The sequence below is a fragment of the Puma concolor genome, chromosome B1 (genome assembly GCF_028749965.1).
Source record: "Puma concolor isolate L17-30 chromosome B1, mPumCon1.1.hap2, whole genome shotgun sequence".
NCBI lineage: Eukaryota > Metazoa > Chordata > Mammalia > Carnivora > Felidae > Puma > Puma concolor.
In genome coordinates, this window is record NC_141670.1 from 28,863,202 (window position 1) to 28,884,419 (window position 21,218).

Consider the following 21,218-nt stretch of genomic DNA (forward strand, 5'->3'; position numbering starts at 1 on the left):
AAAGTTGCAGGACACAAAATCAATATACGGAAAATTGTTACACTTCTATAAGCTAAAAACAACTATCAGGAAGAGAAGAGGGGTGCCTGGGTGACTCAGTCAGATAAGCATCTAACTCTTGATTTTGGCCCAGATCTTGATCTTATGGTTGTGAGATGGAGCCCAGTGCGGGGCTCTGTGCTGAGCATGGAGCCTGCTTAAGATTCTCTCACTCTTAAAAACTGAGAACAAACTGAGGGTTGATAGGGGGTGGGAGGGAGGAGAGGGTGGGTGGTGGGTACTGAGGAGGGCACCTTTTGGGATGAGCACTGGGTGTTGTATGGAAACCAATTTGACAATAAATTCCATATATTGAAAAAAAAAAAAAGATTCTCTCTCTCTCTCCCTCTGCCCCTCCCCTGCTCACATGCTCTCTAATGAAAATAAAAAATAAATAAAATCTTTTTTAAAAACCCCATTTACAACTACATTATAAAGAAGAAAATACCTAGAAATAAATTTAATCAAGGAGGGGAAAGACCTGTACACTGAAAACTATTAAGACACTATTGTCACTATTAAGACAAAGTGAAGAACTCACAAGTAAAAAGATATTCCACGCTCATGAAATTAGAAAAATTAACATTTTTAAAACGTCCATACAACCCAAGGCAATCTACAATTCAATGCAATCCCTACCGAAATTTCAATGGCATTTTTCATAGAAATAGAATAAATAATCCTAAAACTTATATAGAACCACAAAGACCCCAAATAGTCAAAGTAATCGTGAGAGAAGAACAAAGCTGGAAGCACAATGCTCCCTGATTTCAATGATAATATAAAGTTATAATAATCAACACAGCATGGTACTAGCATAAAAACAGACATATAAATCAATGGAACAGAATAGAGTCTGGAAATAAACCCAGGCATATGTGGTCAATTGATTTATGACAAAGGAGTCAAGAACATACAATGGGAAAAGGACAGTCTCTTCAATAAATGGTGTTGGGAAAACTGGACAGCTATATGCAAAATAGACTACTTTCTTACACCACTCATAAAAATTAACTCAAAACAGATAAAAGACCTGACTGTAAGACCTGAAACCATAAATCTCCCAGAAGAAAACATAAGCAGTAAGCTCCTAGACATCAGTCTTGGCCATGATTTTTTGCATCTAACTCCAAAAGCAAAGGCAACAAAAGCAAAATAAAGAAGTGGGACTATATCAAACTAAAATACTCTGCACAGCAGAAAGAACCAACAAAAGGAAAAGACAACCTATGGAGTAGGAGAAAATATTTACAAGCCATGTATCTAGTAAGGGGTTAATATCCTAAAATACATAAGGTACGTAACAACTCAAAAGCAAAAACACAATCTGATTAAAAAATGGGCGGGGCGCCTGGGTGGCTCAGTCAGTTAAACATCTGACTTGAGCTCAGGTAATGATCTCGAGGTTCATGAGATTGAGCCCTGCATCGGGCTCTGTGCTGACAGCTCAGAGCCTGGAGCCTGCTTCAGATTCTGTGTCCCCCTCTCTCTCTCTGCTCCTCCCCCACTCATGCTCTGTCTCTCTCTCTCTCTCTGTCAAACATAAATAAACATTAAAAAAATTTTTTTTAAATGGGCATAGAACTTTAATGGACATTTTCCTAAAGAAAATGTACTAATGGCCAACAAGTACATGAAAAGGTAGGTGCTCAACATCACTAAGCATCAGGGAAATGCATATCAAAACCCAATGAGACACTGTCTAATATCTGTTAGAATGGCTATTCTCAAAAAGACAAGATAGGGGCGCCTGGGTGGCGCAGTCGGTTGAGCGTCCGACTTCAGCCAGGTCACGATCTCGCGGTCCGTGAGTTCGAGCCCCGCGTCAGGCTCTGGGCTGATGGCTCAGAGCCTGGAGCCAGTTTCCGATTCTGTGTCTCCCTCTCTCTCTGCCCCTCCCCCGTTCATGCTCTGTCTCTCTCTGTCCCCAAAATAAATAAACGTTGACAAAAAAAAAAAAAAGAAGATAAAGAGTGCTGGTGAGGATGTGGAGGAAATGGAACCCTGATGCATTGTTAATGGGAACATAAATTGGTGCAGTCACTATGGAAACCAGTATGAAGATTCCACAAAACATTAAAAACAGAACTACTATATGATCAAGCAATCCCACTTCTGGGTATGTATCTGAAGGAGATGAACTTGCTATCTTAGAGAGATATCTGTATCCACCATGTTCACTGCAGCATTACTCACAATAGCCAAGACATGGAAACAACTTAAGTATCCATCAACACATGAATTGATAAATATGGGGTACACACACACACCCACACCATAGAATACTATTCACCAATAAAATAAAGGAAGTCCTTCAGTTTGTGACATAAGAATGGACCTTGAGGGCATTATGTTAAGTGAAGTAAGTGAGAGAAAGACAAATACCATTTGATCTGACTTACATGTGGAATCTAAAAACATCAAATTCATAGAAACAGAGAATAGAATGGGAGTTGCCAGGCCTAGGGTGTAGGGGAAATGGGGAGATGTTGGTCAAAGGTACAAACTTTCAGTTAAAAGATTAATAAGTTTGGAGGATCTATGGGACAGCATGGTGACTACAGTTAACAATATTGTATTGTATATTTGAAAGTTGCTATGAGAAAAGAGCTTTAATATTCTCACCATAAAAATAAAACAAAATGGTTTATGATGTGAGGTAAAAGAGGAGTTAACTAACCTTACTGTGGTAAACATTTCATAACCTATGTATTAAATCATCACATTATATACTTTAAATTTACACAATGTTATATGTTAATCATATTTCAATAAAGCTAGAGGGAAAATTTAATATTTTTTTTGAGAGTGTGAGTGGGGGAGGGGCAGTGTGAGAGGGAGAGAGAGAATCTCAAGTGGGGGTCAATCCCACAAACTCTGAGATCATGACCTAAGCCAAAATCAAGAGTCGGATGGTTAACCCACTGAGCCACCCAGGAGCCCTGGAAAAAATTTCTAACTCACACAAGAAGTCTGGAGATGATAAAGGCAGGTATTAGTTTTCTATTGCTGCTAGAACAAATTACCACAGACTCAGTGGATTAAAACAAATCAAGTTTATTTTATAGTTAAGTAAGACGTAAGTCCAATGTAGGTCTCATCAGGTTAAAATAAAGGTGGCATTTGAACTGTGTTCCTGTCTCAGGCTCTGGGGGAGGATCTCTTCACTTGTTGGCAAAATTTACTTGCAGACGGAGCACTAACATCCTATTTCCTTTCTAGCTGTTTGCTGAATGCTGCTCCCAGGTTCTAGAAGTTACCAGCATTCCTTGAGTCATAACACCTTTCCTCCATCTTGAAAGCCAGGAAAAGCAGGCTGAATCCCTCTGAAATTTTTCCTGTCTCCTCTCTGACCCATTCTGCCTTCCTCTTACATTTCTAAGAGCTCATATCTCGAAACTGCACTCACGCAGGTAATCCAAGATAATTGCCCATCTGCAGGTTTGTGATCGCAATCAGATCTGCAAAGTCTTTGTTGTTATGTAAAATAACATATTCACAGATTCTAAGAATCAAGATGTGGGCATTTTTGGGGATGTACTGTGCTGCCTACTGAAGGCAGATTCTGAATTTACTCAGTTCCCCCAAAATATTAAGGATTCAAGTTTCTTTGCTTTGACTCTCCTTTCTGCTGTCTATAGCTTTACTTTTATCTTTGTCTCCTCTAAGTCTTTTTTTTTTAAATTTTTTTTTTCAACGTGTATTTATTTTTGGGACAGAGAGAGACAGAGCATGAACGGGGGAGGGGCAGAGAGAGAGGGAGACACAGAATCGGAAACAGGCTCCAGGCTCTGAGCCATCAGCCCAGAGCGGGGCTCGAACTCACGGACCGCGAGATCGTGACCTGGCTGAAGTCGGACGCTTAACCGACTGCGCCACCCAGGCGCCCCGTCTCCTCTAAGTCTTAAGAAGGCTGCCAAGCAGCAACTAGACCTATAGCTTCCTTGCTTGCGGTCCTTAATAGAGACACTGCCTTCATCTCAGGATTTCCAGGCAGGTCTCATACAGCATCCTAGTGAACCATACAGACCAGGCCTGTACATCAGTAAACCAATAAAGGAGAATAGGACAAAAAAATAGTTTAAATTATGTAAGATGATTTAGAATTGTTAGAAAGACTATTCTACTAACTTGGTTACCCTTTGCACACACCCTTCTTCTAACACATATACTTTCAAAAATGCTTAGGCTCACACAAAACCCTTCAACCTACTCACAAAAAGGGAACAAGCCAAAATGTCATCCAGTTACTGCATCTAACTTCAGATCCATGATCTGACTAACATGCCTTCATTTCCAACAGGTCTGGATATAGATCCCTATAGTTAACATCCATTAAGGTAATACAGCTATAAGATTATTATCTACACCCAAAATACATCGGTAAAAGGAAAAAAATAGGGTAACTACAATTAAATTCAGAAAAGTAAACAATGATACAGCAGTGGTCAGTGTTAACTGGCCCTTAGCAGACAGTATGTCCTTTTGAAAAGAAGCAGCTAGTATTCTTTACCCTCAAAATTCTAAAGGCTAGTAACCATAGCAAGATCACGGTTAGACAATGGTTGCAATTAGGACTTTGTCTCCTGGCAACAAGCCTCTAAATCTTCCCATCTTCCAAGGCTCTGAATTTGGAATGGCCTTTACCTACTGCATTCCAATTAGAAACTATACATTTCTTCCCCCATTGCATTTAAAAAATACCTTTACTGGGGCGCCTGGGTGGCTCAGTCGGTTAAGCGTCCGACTTCAGCTCAGGTCATGATCTCACGGTCCGTGGGTTTGAGCCCCGCGTCGGGCTCTGTGCTTACGGCCCAGAGCCTGGAGCCTGTTTCAGATTCTGTGTCTCCCTCTCTCTCTGCCCCTCCCCTGTTCATGCTCTGTCTCTCTCTGTCTCAAAAATAAATAAACGTTAAAAAAAATTTAAAAAAATAAATAAATAAAAAATAAAAAAATAAAAAATACCTTTACTGTATAAACCTGAGTAGTTTCCATTTACCCAGTAGAAAATACTTAAAGAAGGTATCGGGAAGGTTGAAAGTATGTGCTCTATAGCATACTTATCTCCTGTTAAATCTCTTTTCTAATCCGAAATTCAAACTAACTTCAGAAAAGATGAATTCTTTACCTCAATCTAATTTTATGAGGCTGACCTGTGAAACCACATGAAGAAAGAATCTTTCTTACCAAATCTGCAATCTGAATGTTTAAGGTCTTTTGGGTCTAAGTAGGACAGGGTCAGGGCACTTCAATATCCTCAAATTTCTGTATAATTTCCTTCCAAACCACAGCCTCAGGAAGCAAATGGTTATGCCCCAAAGTATAAGGGAATATCACCAACATCTCAAGTTGGCACCCTTACTGCCCTCTCTCCAAGTTAAATCCATAGTATACAATCTCTTACTTGCAAGTACCCCTGTCCCAGTACGAAATTCAGTATCAGCTGGAATGCTGTTGGCATCAAGCACAGAAACTTGTTCAAACTGGCTTAAAAATAAGTTGACTTCTTATAACAAGAAATTCAGAAATCTTGCAGCTTTTATCAGGGTTGATGGGTTCTGTGGCTCCAGATGTCATCAAGGATCCAGGTTTTTTCCATCTCTTTGTCCTGCTGTCCTCAGCTTTAGGGTCGTCTTAACACTAGTCTCTTTATTACCTCAGCGGTGCTATCAGTAGCTTAAGCAAAATGCTTCCTTGTTCACATCAGATTGGCTTCTCTTTCCTAGAGACCCCCACGTCAATACATCTTCAGTGTGTTACTGACCCAAACTGATTTAGTTCAGCCCACCCTTGGAATCAATTACCGTTAAAGTAAATGAAGTAAACCACGGACGAATCAGACTACATCTGGGGTGAAACAGAAACGGAGATGTCAAGTACTAATTCAACGATAACATTAAGTTGGGTACTGACAATCTTTAAAATGACATCCTTTCAATAAATTTGAAATGTTTAAAAGTAAGTAATATTAAAACAAAAAGGGTCAAACTGATACAAATAAGGCAATGGCCTTAAGAATAATTCAGTTTCTCTTTTACCCATTAATACCAGCTCAAGTTTAATTCTTTAAAGCATCTCTTAAAATTCTTAAGAATAATCAGTCCCTCATCTGTGCACCTGTATGTTTATGATAACGCTGTATTTTATATTTAGCTTTATGTGTTCTAAACTAGAATGTGAACTCTTTAAGGCTGAGGAAAAAACACTCATTTTCTCTGAGGGTATCAAAAATAGTGTCTGACACAATAGGCACTCAGATGTTTAATGAATGATCGAATACATAGATGTTTAGATTATTAACGCTTTCACCTATTTCACATTTAAGAAGTGATAGATGGAGGGGTGCCTGGGTGGCGCAGTCGGTTAAGCGTCCGACTTCAGCCAGGTCACGATCTCGCGGTCCGTGAGTTCGAGCCCCGCGTCAGGCTCTGGGCTGATGGCTCAGAGCCTGGAGCCTGTTTCCGATTCTGTGTCTCCCTCTCTCTCTGCCCCTCCCCCGTTCATGCTCTGTCTTTCTCTGTCCCAAAAATAAATAAACGTTGAAAAAAAAAATTTTAAGAAGTGATAGATGGAATGGAGATAAGATGTGGAAATTAGTGTCCTTTTGGAGATACTTGCTTTTGCTGAGCCCATAGACATATTAACTCCTCCAAGGTGAGTGATAAAAAGAAAAGCCAGAAGCAGTCAATGTTACTATACCTTTTCTTTTCATTCTATTATTTTCTTCTGTTAACCATTCTTTTTTAAAGTTTATTTTTATTGTTTTAATTTACATCCAAGTTAGTTAGCATATAGTACAACAATGATTTCTGGAGTAGATTCCTTAATGCCCCTTACCCATTTAGCCCATCCCCCTCCAATAACCCCTCCAGTAACCCTCTGTTTGTTTTCCATATTTAGGAGTCTCTTATGTTTTGTTCCCCTCCCTGTTTTTTATTATTTTTGCTTCCCTTCCCTTATGTTCATCTGTTTTGTATCTTAAAGTCCTCATATGAGTGAAGTCATTTGTCTTTCTCTGACTAATTTCACTTAGCATAATACCTTCCAGTTCCATCCACGTAGTTGTAAATGGCAAGATTTCATTCTTTTTGATTTCTGCTAACCATTCTTATTTATTTTTCCTTTTATTTTATTCCCACTTGTGCCTTAAGGTTAATTAAGGGCCCTTTAAAACCTATGGAGTTTTAAAATATGAAATAAAAATTTGTGCTCACTTCAACAGCACATACACTAAAACTGGAATGATACAGAGAAGATTAGTATGGCTCCCTGTGCAAGGATGATATGCAAATTGGTGAAACATTCCACTTAAAAAAAAAAAAAGAAAGAAAAATTTAACTTAATTTAACAATTAAGTGTCCACTGTGTTGCCAGTTTCATGCTATGGACATAAACACAAATGAGATAAAACTCACAATACAGGAGCATCCGACAAAACCAATATTTGTAGTAAGAAAAATGAGTATAAAGTACTATGGGAAACAAATGAGTTTGTCTAATTGGGCAAATACCTAAGAAACCAATAAATCTATATTGTTGGTTATTTGCAATGTTCTTACATGTCTTGTTTCATGGTTCTAATTTCTCTGCTAACTTTAAGAGGTTGTAAATTAAGTGTTGGGCAGGGGGGCATTACAAAAAAGGGTAAAATTTTAAAAAGCCTAGAAGAACCAAAATCAAAGAGCAATACCAGGAATTAATTTTTGATCAAACTATTACTTCAATTTGGAAGTGGCAGGATATATCCAGTCCATTCTACTTTTGCTCAAAACTGTGGTGTCTAGATGAAAGAATATGCTATCCACTATATCTGTCAGTCCCACCAATTCTCTCAAAGTGATACCAGGGGGTATGTATGTGTGAGTCAAGAGTAATTAATTTTAAAACAAAAAAAGAAACAAAAAACATTCCAAAATGAGTTCTAAGTATGGGTCTTGCATCAAACTACAGTTAGGTTTTACATTAAATGCAAATTGATAAAGGAGAAAAATTCAGAAAATGAAAAAGCTATATTGTATTCACATAAGATCTAGACCTATAAATGCAAAATGTTTATAATGAGAAATTGCATATGCTTTTCTTCTTTCTTATCAAAACAACATAATGGATTATGCCTTCCCAAAAAGTACAAGTAGTACTTTTGAAAAATTAGTATCAGAAATAGTTGTATACCTGAAACTAATGTAAATACTATGTGTTAACTACACTCAAAAGTTTTTCAGAAGAAAAAAAATAGTGGCTCTAGTGGAATAGCTGGAAATAGCCAGATATAATCTTGCCAAATTAAAACATCAACTAAGTCTCTGAATGGTTGAGTCAAGGAAAAAAAAGTTATTTTTCTAAATTCTTTTTTAAAACTTTTTAATGTTTGTTTATTTTTGAAAAAGAGGACACAAGTGGGGGGAAGAGTAGAGAGAGAGGGAGACACAGATTCTGAAGCAGGCTCCAGGCTCTGAGCTGTCAGCACCTGACTCGGGGTTCAAACTCACAAGCTGTGAGATCATGACCTGAGCCGAAGTCAGATGCTCAACCGACTAAGCCACCCAGGTGCCCCCATTTTTCTGAATTCTTTAACTGCTGTTTTATATTATGCAGGAGGCACAAAGAATCTATACAATGGCTGCTCAATAAATGTGCTGATATATGCTTCTGAAAAATTTATCAGGATTAAAAAACTACATGTGTCTGAAATCTGGCTACGTTAACCTGTAAAATTTATTAACCAAAATATCACACTTAGCTCTTCACCATTACACAAGGCCATGAGAACCCAATAAAATAATGAATAAATAATCTCTGTACTTATTTTTTTAGTGGTACTTACCAAATCTCAAATGGTAGAAATTACTAATTTATATAAAACTTTATAGTAAAAATGAAAAAAAAATCTCAACTTATAGGTCATAATAACTTACCTCTTAGAAGTAAATTTTTTTTCCAGATCCTCATTGTGAACCAGTTTTGTATCCCCAAACTGCCACGATGATTGTAGATCACAGCCTACATCAAGCCGGCACTGGTTAAGAGTATCATGTATGAAACTATACTCTCTAGTGTTGGTGCAACAAGGTGACAAGTAAGCTAAAGATAAAGAAAAGGGCAAGTGGTTATTTGACTTTAAAATTACATCTTTGTACATCTACACAATGACATATAATATCAAAACCAGAAAAATAATATTGGTACAATCCACAGATCTTAAGATTTTATCAGTTTTACATATACTTGTATTTGTGTGTACGGTTCTATGCAATTTTACCATATGTATAGATTCATGGCAACCACTATAATCAAGATTCATCACCACAAAGATCTCCCTTACTGTTTTATAAACAGAATCATACTGATAACCCTATTCTCCTTCTCTGCCTCTAAGTCTTGAAAACTACTCATCTGTTCTCCATATTCTATACCTTTGTCATTTCAAGAATGTTTTGTTAAATAGAATTTTGTATTTGTGACCTATGGACATTGGCTTTTTTCATTCAAGATAATCCCTTTGAGATCCAACTAAGTTGTTATTTCAGTAGATGGTTTCTTTTTATTGCTAAATATTCCATGGTATGGATGTACCATAGTCTAACCATCCACTCACTGTAAACCTAGGTGGTAGCCAATTTTTGGCTATTCCAAATAAGGCTGCTATGAACATTTGTGTATGGTTTTTGTGTGGACCTAAGTTTTCACTTCTCTGGGATATGCACAAAAGTGCAATTTCTGGGTTATATGATAATTGCACGTTTGGTGTTTTTAAGAAACTATCAAACTGTTTTTCAAAGAGTGGCTGAGCTATCTTACATTTCCGCTGGTTATATGACTGATTTGGTTTCTCCACATCTTTGCTAACATTTGGCATTGTTATTCTTTTAATTTTAGCTGTTTCATCAGATGAGTAGTGGTATCTTATTGTGGTTTCCATTTCCTTAATGGCTATGATGTTGAACATCTTTTTATATGCTCATTTGCTGTCTGTACATCCTCTTTAGTGAAATGTCTGTTCATGTTTTTTTCCTTACTATGGGAATATCTTTTTCTTACTATTGTATTTGCAAAGCACTTTACATGCTCAAGATCTGAGTTCTTCTCAGATACACGATTTACAAGTGTTGACGAGGATGTGGAGAAAAAGGAACCCTTGTGCACTGTTGGTGGGAATGTTAGTTCTTCAAAAAATTAAAAACAGAAATACCATACAATTCAGTAATTCCACTACTGGGTTTTTACCCCCAAAAATGAAAACACAAATGTGAAAAGATACATGAACCCCTATGTTTAGCGCATCATTATTTACAAGAGCCAAGGTATGGAAGAAGCCCAAGTGTCCAATGATAGATGAGTGGATAAAGATGTGGTATATAGGGGTGCTTGGGTGGCTCAGTCGGTTGAGTGTCTGACTTCGGCTCACGTCATGATCTCACAGCTCATGGGTTCCAGCCCCACGTCGGGCTCTGTGATGACAGCTCATAGCCTGGAGCTGCTTTAGATTCTGTGTCTCCTCTGCCCTTCCCCAGCTCACGCTCTGTCTCTCTTTCAAAAAAAAAAAACCATTAAAAATTTTTAAAAAAAGTTGTGGTATATATATTTACAATTTAATATTAGTCACAAAAAAGGATAAGATCTTGCCATTTGCAACAACATGGATGGACCTAGAGGATATTATGCTATATGAAATAAGTCAGAAAGAGAAAAAACAAATACCATATGATTTCACTTATATGTGGAAAATAAAAAACAAAAAGTAAAAATCAGACCCATAAATAGAAAAACTGATGGTTGCCTGAGGGAAGCGGGGGTGGAAGGAAGAGCAAAATGGGTAAAGGGGAGTAGCAGATATGGGTTTCCCATTATGGAATAAATAAGTCATGGGGAGAAAAGGTACAGCACAGGGAATATAGTCAATGGTACTTAACAGTGTTGAACATTGTATGGTGACAGATAGTAGCTACATTTGTCGGGAGCACAGCATAATGTAGACTTGTTGAATCACTATGTTGTACACCTGAAACTAATGTAACATTGTGTGTCAACTATACTTAAAAAAACAAAACCCTACCTTTTCTCCCACTAAGCTTGTCTTTTCACTTACCTAACAGTCTTTTACAAAAATTTTTAATTGTGATGAAGCCAATTTATCAACTTTTCCTTTTTTTTTTTTTAAAGTTTATTTATTTTTTTTTTTTAGTAATCTCTATACCCAGTGTGGGGCTCAAATTTGTATACCTTGTGCTTTTGACATCACTTCTGAGAACTGTTCTAGATTCTTCAGATTTCTTGTAGAAATTTTAGTTTCACATTTTCCATTTAAACCCATGATTCTTTTTCCACGATTTTAGTTTCAAGTAATCTCTACACCCAGTTTGGGGCTTGAACTCACAATCTTGAGATCAAGAGTCGCATGATCTACAAAATGAGCCAGCCAGGCCCCACCCATGATTCAACTGTAATTATGTTTTGTGTGAAGTAGGGAGAAGTTCATTTTCTTGCCTATGGATGCTGTCCAACTGCTCCAGCAATATCTGATGAAAAGACTACCTTTCCTCCATTGAATATACTTTCATAAAAATTAATTGAAAAAAATCAAACAAGTGTATTAATGTGGGTTTATTTCTTGAGTCTGTATTCTGTTCCACTCATGTCTATTCTTCTGCCACTGCTATGCTGTCTTGATTACTGTAGCTACAGAGTAAGCTTTTAGTATTGAGCAGAGTAATTACACTTTGTGTTTCTACTTCAAAATTGTGTAAGCTATTCTAGTTTCTTTGCCTTTTCATGCAAATTTGAGAATAAATTTATTTACAAAAAGACTTGCTGGGGTTTTGAGAGAAATGGCAATAAATCTAAATTTGTGGAGAACTCACATCTTCATTATGCTGAGTCTTCTAATCCATGAATGTAAGTACACCTCCCCAGTAACAGATTCTCTTTGATTTCTTTCATCAGCATTTTTTGTTTAAAGCAAAAAACACCATACATGTACTTGTTAGACTTCTACATATGTATTTCATGTTTTGAGCTATTATAAATGGCATTATGTTTGATAGTCATGTTAATTTTCACGTGCTCCTTGCTAATCTATAAAAATTTAACTGATTTTTTCCATTTTTTAAAAATTGAGACATAGCTGAGTTGGTATACAATAATATATTAGTTTCAGGTATACAACATAATGATTCAACAATTATATACTTTACAAAATGCTCACCACAATAAGTATAGTTACCATATGTCACCATCCAAAGTCACTACAATATTATTAATTATATCCCCTAGACTGTATTTCTCATTCCCATGACTTAACTTATAACTGGAAGTTTGTACTTCCTAATCCCCTTCACTTATTTTGCCCATTCCCCCAACTTCTCTCCCCTCTGGCTACCCTTAGTTTCTTTTCTGTATTTATGAGTCTATTTCTGCTTTTTTTTTGTTCACTTGTTCCGTTTTTTAGATTCCACATGTTAAGTGAAATCATATGGTATTTGTGTTTTTCTAAGTTATTTCACACAGTATAATACCCTCTAGGTCCATCCATGTTGTCACAAATGGCAAGATTTTATTCTTTTTTATGGATAATATTCCTGTGTGTATATGTGTGTGTGCACATATACTCCATCTTCTTTATCCATTCAACCATGTATGGACACTTAGTTGCTTCTATGATTTTTCTATTTTAATCATGCATCCAGTGACCTTGCTGGACTTACTAGTTGGGACTTTTTTTTTTTTGTAAATTCCTTGGGTTTCCCTACGTTATCTTCAAACAGAAAGTTTTATTTCTTTTCTTTTTTTTTTATTTCTTCTTTTCTTGTTTTTAAATCAATTTCATTCACTTTTTGCACTGGCTACAATTTCCAGCACTATGTTCATAAGGATGGTAAATGAGAATGTTCTTGCCTTCTTCTCTTACAGAGAAAACTTCAGTTGTTCATCATTAAGTGTGATGTTAGCTACAGTCATTTTTAATATACTCCTTATCAAGTTGAGGAAATTGCCCTGTTCTTAGTCTGCTGGGTCTTTGTCATGAGTGTTGAAACTTGTCAAATGCTTTCTTTGCATTAATTAATATGATTATGCAATTGTTCTCTATCCTGCAAATATAGATTCACTTTCAAATACAAAACCAGGTTTGCATCCCTCAAATAAATTTTCTTTGGTACTCTGGTCTAATTCATTTTATATACAGTGCTGTTGAATTCGCTTATATTTTGTATAAGATTTCTGCACCAATATTCATGATGGATATTGGCATGTGTTGTTCTTTTTTTGTATTGCATTTGTCTGCTTGTAATATCATAAAATTATTTTCTATTTTCTGGAAGAGGTTCTGTGGAATTTGTATTAACTCTTTTTTAAATGTATAGCATTCTGGGGCATCTGCATGGCTCAGTCGGTTGAGTGTCCTACTTTGGCTCAGGTCATGATCTCATGGTTCATGAGTTTGAGCCCTGCATTGTGCCCACTGCTGTCAGTGCAGACCTCACTTCATATCCTCTGTCCCCCTCTCTCTCTGCTCCTCCCCAGCTTGTGTTCACTCTCTCTCAAAAATAAAATAATTAAATTAATAATTAAATTAATAGTTAATTAATTAAATGTTTAGAATTCTCCAGTGAAACCATCTGGGTCTGGAGATTTCTTTTCCAACAATGTTTTGTCACTTTGTAGTTTCTGACAAATGGGTCTATTTCATCTATGTTTATGTAAGTAGATCTGTTCATAGTATTCCCTTATTAACCATTAATGCTGTGGGTCAGAAATGATATCCCATTTCATTCCTGATAGTGGTAATTTGTAATATTTGTCCCTTCTGTCAGTCTTGCTAAAGGTTTGTCAAGTTTTTTATTTTTTCAATCAACCAACTTATTTTTCATTGATTTTCCTTCTTTGCTTGTTTTGGGCTTGTGATTCCGTTCTTATTTTCTTAAGGTGGAAGCTGAAGTTAGTTATGAAATCATTCCTATTTTTAAAAAATTTAATTCCAGGGGCGCCTGGGTGGCGCAGTCGGTTAAGCGTCCGGCTTCAGCCAGGTTACGATCTCGCGGACCGTGAGTTCGAGCCCCGCGTCAGGCTCTGGGCTGATGGCTCGGAGCCTGGAACCTGTTTCCGATTCTGTGTCTCCCTCTCTCTCTGCCCCTCCCCCGTTCATGCTCTGTCTCTCTCTGTCCCAAAAATAAATAAAAACGTTGAAAAAAAAATTTAAAAATTTAATTCCAGAACAGTTAACATACAGTGTTAACATATAGTTTCAGGTGTACAATATAGTGATTCAACAATTCTATAGTTACTCAGTGCTCATCAAGATAAATGTACTCTTAACTCCCCTTCACCTATTTCACCCATATCTCTACCCACTTCCCCTCTGGTAACCATCAGTTCTCTATAGTTAAGAGTCTGGTTTTGGCTTGTCTCTCTCTTTTTTTAATAATTTTTTCAGTGTTTGTTTATTTTTGAGAGAGACAGAGTATGAGCAGAGAAGGAGCAGAGAGGAAACAGAGAATCTGAAGCAGGCTCCAGGCTCTGAGCTGTCTGCACAGAGCCAGACAGGAGGCTCAAACTCTTAAATGGAGATTCATGACCTGAGCCAAAGTCGGACACGTACCCAATTGAGCCACCCAAGTGCCCCACTGGCTTGTCTCTTTTTAATTTTGTTCATTTATTTTCTTCAATTTCACATATGAGTGAAATCACATGGTATTTGTCTTTCTCTGACTGACTTATATTGCTTAGCATTATACTCTCTAGATCCATCCATGTTGTTGCAAATGTCGATTTCATTCTTTTTTATGGCTGAATAGTATTCCACTGTGTGTGTGTGTGTGTGTGTGTGTGTGTGTGTGTGTGTGAGAGAGAGAGAGAGAGAGAGAGAGAGAGAGAGAGTATTCCACGTCTTCTTTATCCATTCATCTATCAATGGACATTTGGGCTGCTTCCATAATTTAGCAATTGTGAGTTATACTTCAATAAACATACAGGTTTTTGAATTAGTGTTTTTGTATTCTTTGGATAAATACCCAGTTGTGGAATTACTAGATCATATTAAATCCTTTCTATTTTCTAATGTTAAGTATTCAGTGCTATAAATTTGTTAGCAATGCTTTAGCTGTGTCCCTAAAATTCTGCTGTGTTGCATTTTCATTTTGATTCAATGCATTTTATTTCTCTTGAAATCTCATGAATATTTAGAAATGTGTTATTTTCCATGTGTCTTGAGACCTATTACTTTCTATGAATTTCTACTTTGCATATGGTCCAAGAACATATTCTGTATGACTTCAATTCTTTAAATATGGGGAGATGTGTTTCAGGGCCCAACATATTGTCTATCTTGATTAGTGTCAAATAAGCGTTTGAAAAGAATATCTACTCTGCTGTTGTTGGGTGAAGTCATGTATAAAAGTCAATTAGATTCTGTTGTTTGATGGTGTCAAGTTCTTCTGTATCTTTGCTGATTTTCTGCCTTAATAGTTCAGTTCTACCAATTGTTGACACAAGTATACTAAAGTCTCCAGCTATAAATCTGAATTTGTCCATTTCTTCTTTAATTTCTAACAATTTTGATTCATGCATACTGAAGCTCTGTTGTTTGATGTATACACATTAAGGTTTGCTATGTCTTATGGGTAGATTGACCTTTTCTCTCATCATTATGCAACATCCCTCTTTGTTCCTGGTAATTTTCTTTTCTCAGAATTCTGCTTTATCTGATATGAATAAAGCTAGTCTTGCTTTATTTTGGCTGTTTCCATGGCCTTTCTGCCTATGTTACTTTAAAAAATGTGTATCACTATATCTGCAGTGGATTTATCAACATTATATACTTCAGTCATCTTAAAAAATATATTGTATCAAAAAAAAAAGAAAAAATATATTGTATCATTCAGGGCCCTTGTTTCTTTCTTCTCAAGTGCACATGGAACATTCTCCAAGATAGATCACATACTGGGTCACAAAACAGCCCTTCATAAGTATATAAGAATTGAGATCATACCATGCACATTTTCAGACCACAATGCTATGAAGCTTGAAATCAACCACAAGAAAAAAGTCTGGAAAACCTCCAAAAGCATGGAGGTTAAAGAACACCCTACTAAAGAATGAATGGGTCAACCAGGCAATTAGAGAAGAAATTAAAAAATATATAGAAACAAATGAAAATGAAAATACAACAATTCAAATGCTTTGGGATGTAGCGAAGGAGGTCCTGAGAGGAAAATACATTACAATCCAGGCCTATCTCAAGAAACAAGAAAAATCCCAAGTACAAAATCTAATAGCACACCTAAAGGAAATAGAAGCAGAACAGCAAAGACACCCCAAACCCAGCAGAAGAAGAGAAATAATAAAGATCAGAGCATAAACAATATAGAATATAAAAAAACTGTAGAGCAGATCAACGAAACCAAGAGTTGGTTTTTTTGAAAAAATAAACAAAATTGATAAACCTCTAGCCAGGCTTCTCAAAAAGAAAAGGGAGATGACCCAAATAGATAAAATCATAAATGAAAATGGAATTATTATGACCAATTCCTCAGAAATACAAGCAATTATCAGGGAATACTATAAAAAATGATATGCCAACAAACTGGACAACCTGGAAGAAATGGACAAATTCCTAAGCACCCACACACTTCCAAAACTCAAACAGGAAGAAATAGAAAACTTGAACAGACCCATAACCAGCGAAGAAATTGAATCGGTTATCAAAAATCTCCCAACAAATAAGAGTCCAGGACCAGATGGTTTCCCTGGGGAATTCTACCAGACATTTAAAGCAGAGATAATACCTATCCTTCTCAAGCTGTTCCAGAAAATAGAAAGGGAAGGAAAACTTCCAGACTTATTCTCTGAAGCCAGCATTACTTTGATTCCTAAACCAGAGACCCAGCAAAAAAAGAGAACCACAGGCCAATATCCCTGATGAATATGGATGCAAAAATTCTCAATAAGATACTAGAAAATCAAATTCAACAGTATATAAAAAGAATTATTCACCATGATCAAATGGGATTCATTCCTGGGCTGCAAGGCTGGTTCAATATTCGCAAATCAATCAATGTGATACATCACATTAATAAAAGAAAAGAACCATATGATCTTGTCAATTGATGCAGAAAAAGCATTTGACAAAATTCAGCATCCTTTCTTAATAAAAACCCTCGAGAAAGTCGGGATAGAAGGAACATACTTGAACATCATAAAAGCCATTTATGAAAAGCCCACAGCTAATATCATTCTCAATGGGGAAAAACTGAGAGCTTTCCCCCTGAGATCAGGAACACGAAGGGATGTCCACCCTCACCGCTGTTGTTTAACATAGTGTTGGAAGTGCTAGCATCAGCAATCAGATAACAAAAGGAAATCAAAGGCATCAAAATTGGCAAAGATGAAGTTAAGCTTTCACTTTTTGCAGATGACATGATATTATAGATGGAAAACCCAACAGACTCCACCAAAAGTCTACTAGAACTGATGTATGAATTCAGCAAAGTCACAGGATACAAAATCAATGTACAGAAATCAGTTGCATTCTTATACACTAATAACGAAGCAAAAGAAAGACAAATAAAGAAACTGATCCCATTCACAATTGCACCAAGAATCATAAAATATCTAGGAATAAACCTAACCAAAGATGTAAAAGATCTGTATGCTGAAAACTATAGAAAGCTAAGGAAGGAAATTGAAGAAGATATAAAGAAATGGAAAAACATTCCACACTCATGGATTGGAAGAATAAATATTGTTAAAATGTCAATACTACCCAAAGCTATCTACACATTCAATGCAATCCCAATCAAAATTGCACCAGCATTCTTCTTGAAACTAGAACAAGCAATCCTAAAATTTGTATGGAACCACAAAAGGCCCTGAATAGCCAAAGTAATTTTGAAGAAGACCAAAGCAGGAGGCATCACAATCCCAGACATTAGCCTCTACTAAAAAGCTGTAATCATCAAGACAGCATGGTATTGGCACAAAAACAGACACATAGACCAATGGAATAGAGACTCCAGAATTGGACCCACAAAAGTATGGCCAACCTAATCTTTGACAAAGCAGGAAAGAACATCCAATGGAAAAAAGACAGTCTCTTTAACAAATGGTGCTGGGAGAACTGGACAGCAACATGCAGAAGAATGAAACTAGACCACTTTCTTATACCATTCACAAAAATAAACTCAAAATGGATAAAGGACCTGAATGTGACACAGGAAACCATAAAAACCCTAGAAGAAAAAGCAGGAAAAAAACCTCCCTGACCTCAGCCGCACCAATTTCGTAGTTGACACATCTCCAAAGGCAAGGGAGTTAAAAGCAAAAATGAACTATTGGGACCTCATGAAGATAATAAGCTTCTGCACTACAAAGGAAACAATCAACAAAACTAAAAGGCAACCGATGGAATGGGAAAAGATATTTGCAAATGACATATAGGACAAAGGGCTAGTATCCAAAATCTATAAAGAACTCACCAAACTCCACACCCGAAAAACACATAATCCAGTGAAGAAATGGGCAGAAAACATGAATAGACACTTCTCTAGAGAAGACATCCAGATGGCCAATAGGCACATGAAAAGATGCTCAATGTCGCTCCTCATCAGGGAAATACAAATCAAAACCATACTCAGATACCACCTCACACCAGTCAGAGTGGCCAAAATGAACAAATCAGGAGACTACAGATGCTGGAGAGGATGTGGAGAAACAGGACCCTCTTGCACTGTTGGTGGGAATGGAAACTGGTGCAGCCATTCTGGAAAACAGTGTGGAGCTTGCTCAAAAAATTAAAAATAGATCTACCCTATGACCCAGCAATAGCACTGCTAGGAATTTACCCAAGGGATACAGGAGTGCTGATGCATAGGGGCACCTGTACCCCAATGTTTACAGCAGCACTTTTTTTTTTTTTTAATTTTTTTTTTTTTCAACGTTTATTTACTTTTGGGACAGAGAGAGACAAAGCATGAACGGGGGAGGGGCAGAGAGAGAGGGAGACACAGAATCGGAAACAGGCTCCAGGCTCTGAGCCATCAGCCCAGAGCCTGACGCGGGGCTCGAACTCACGGACCGCGAGATCGTGACCTGGCTGAAGTTGGACGCTTAACCGACTGCGCCACCCAGGCGCCCCTACAGCAGCACTTTTAACAAGAGCCAAATTATGGGAAGAGCCTAAATGTCTATCAACTGATGAATGGATAAACAAATTGTGGTTTATATACACCATGGAATACTACGTGGCAATGAGAAAGAATGAAATATGGCCTTTTGTAGCAACGTGGATGGAACTGGAGAATGTTATGCTAAGTGAAATAAGTCACACAGAGAAAGACAGATACCGTATGTTTTCACTCTTATGTGGATCCTGAGAAACTTAACAGAAGACCATGGGGGAGGAGAACTCCCCCATTGACTCTAAAAAAGAGAGGGAGGGAGCCAAACCATAGGAGACTCTTGAAAACTGAGAACAATCTGAGGGTTGATGGGGGGTAGAAGGGAGGGTAGGGTGGGTGATGTTTATTGAGGAGGGCACCTGTTGGGATGAGCACTGGGTGTTGTATGGAAACCAAAGTGACGATAAATTTCCTATTAAAAAAAAATAAAAATATATTGTGTCAACCCGTTTTTTTAATTGGTATATATAACTTACACTTAATATAATTGGTATGTTAGGGCTTAAGCCTGCCATTTATCTGTTTTTTCCTCCACCGTTCAATTCTTGATTTCATTTTCCTGACTTCCTATGGGTTACTCAAACATTTAAAAAAATCCATTTTGATCTATTTTTATAAAAATCTTTTAATTCTGATGTAACTGTAGATTCACATGTAGTTGTAATATATAATACATAATACAGAGAGCACCTATATTCCCATTCACCCAGTTCCTTCCAATGGTAACATCTCACTTTATAATTATTTCCTCTATATACACTGAGAATCACATCAGAGAATGTTACAACTTTTTTTCCAACTGTCAAACATAATTATAAAACTCAAGAGAAGGATGGCTCATTATATTTCCCTGTATTCTGAATCTTTCCTTAATTCCTAATGTTCCCAGCTTCCTTCTTCTGTTGCTTTGTTTAGAGAACTTTGCTCAGCCATTCTTTCAGCCATGTGTTGATGAAAAAATTTTAATTTACTTCATCTGAAAATGTCTACTTCGTTTCTATTCCTGAAGGATATTTTTGCCAGGGACAGAACTATGGGTTGACAGTTCTTCTCCTTCTATACTTAAATGTTATGCCACCTCCTCTAGGCTCCATGGTTTCTTTCTTTTTTTTTTTTTTTTTTAATATTTTTTTCCAACGTTTATTTATTTTTTGGACAGAGAGACACAGAGCATGAACGGGGGAGGGGCAGAGAGAGAGGGAGACACAGAATCGGAAACAGGCTCCAGGCTCTGAGCCATCAGCCCAGAGCCTGATGCGGGGCTCGAACTCACAGACCGCGAGATCGTGACCTGGCTGAAGTCGGACGCTTAACCGACTGCGCCACCCAGGCGCCCCATAGGCTCCATGGTTTCTAATGAGAAATCTGTCATTCAAAAAAATTTTCCCCTATAGGGGCACCTGGCTGGCTCAGTTGGTTGAAGCACATGACTCTTACTCTTGGGAGTCATGAGCTCAAGCCCCCTGTTGGGCATGGAGTTTACTTAAAAAATTTTTTTTCCCGGGGCGCCTGGGTGGCGCAGTCGGTTAAGCGTCCGGCTTCAACCAGGTCATGATCTCGCGGTCCGTGAGTTCGAGCCCCGCGTCAGGCTCTGGGCTGATGGCTCAGAGCCTGGAGCCTGTTTCCAATTCTGTCTCCCTCTCTCTCTGCCCCTCCCCCGTTCATGCTCTGTCTCTCTCTATCCCAAAAATAAATAAACTTTGAAAAAAAAAAATTTAAAAAAAAAAATTTTTTTTTCCCCTTATAGATATGTGGTTGCTCTAGTTGCTTTCAAGATTTTTCTGTTCTTAGTCTTCAGAAGTTTGATTATGCTATGCTATAGCATGGACTTTTTGGGTTTATGGAACCTTCAGCCTTTTGACTATGCAGGTTTATGCCCTTTGCCAAATTTGGGAAATTTTTTAGCCAATATTCCTTCAAGTACTTTTCTACACTCTTTCTCTTCTTCTTTGGGGACACTGAGGACAAAGGTGTTAAATCTTATATTATTGTTCCACACATTCCTGAAGC

General features: G+C 37.3%; 1 protein-coding gene, 1 long non-coding RNA gene and 1 other non-coding gene across 6 annotated transcripts in view; 2 read left to right on the top strand and 1 right to left on the bottom strand.

Annotated features, from left to right (window-relative positions):
- TEX15 (testis expressed 15, meiosis and synapsis associated) overlaps positions 1-21,218 on the bottom strand; it is a 103,318-nt gene that overhangs the window by 43,153 nt on the left and 38,947 nt on the right. For all 4 annotated transcript variants that reach the window (XM_086703382.1, XM_086703381.1, XM_086703380.1 and 1 more), the window contains exon 4: positions 8,955-9,120. In XM_086703382.1, the coding sequence (XP_086559508.1) occupies positions 8,955-9,120 (166 nt within the window). The remainder of the gene's footprint in view (positions 1-8,954; positions 9,121-21,218) is intronic.
- The window catches only part of LOC147581533 (uncharacterized), a 45,128-nt gene continuing 30,503 nt past the window's right edge, over positions 6,594-21,218 (top strand). The window contains exon 1 of the long non-coding RNA XR_015250008.1: positions 6,594-6,693. This is a non-coding gene — a long non-coding RNA (uncharacterized LOC147581533). The remainder of the gene's footprint in view (positions 6,694-21,218) is intronic.
- Positions 7,246-7,353, top strand: LOC112870074 (U6 spliceosomal RNA). Its single transcript, XR_003224465.1, has one exon. It is a non-coding gene; the product is annotated as a U6 spliceosomal RNA (small nuclear RNA).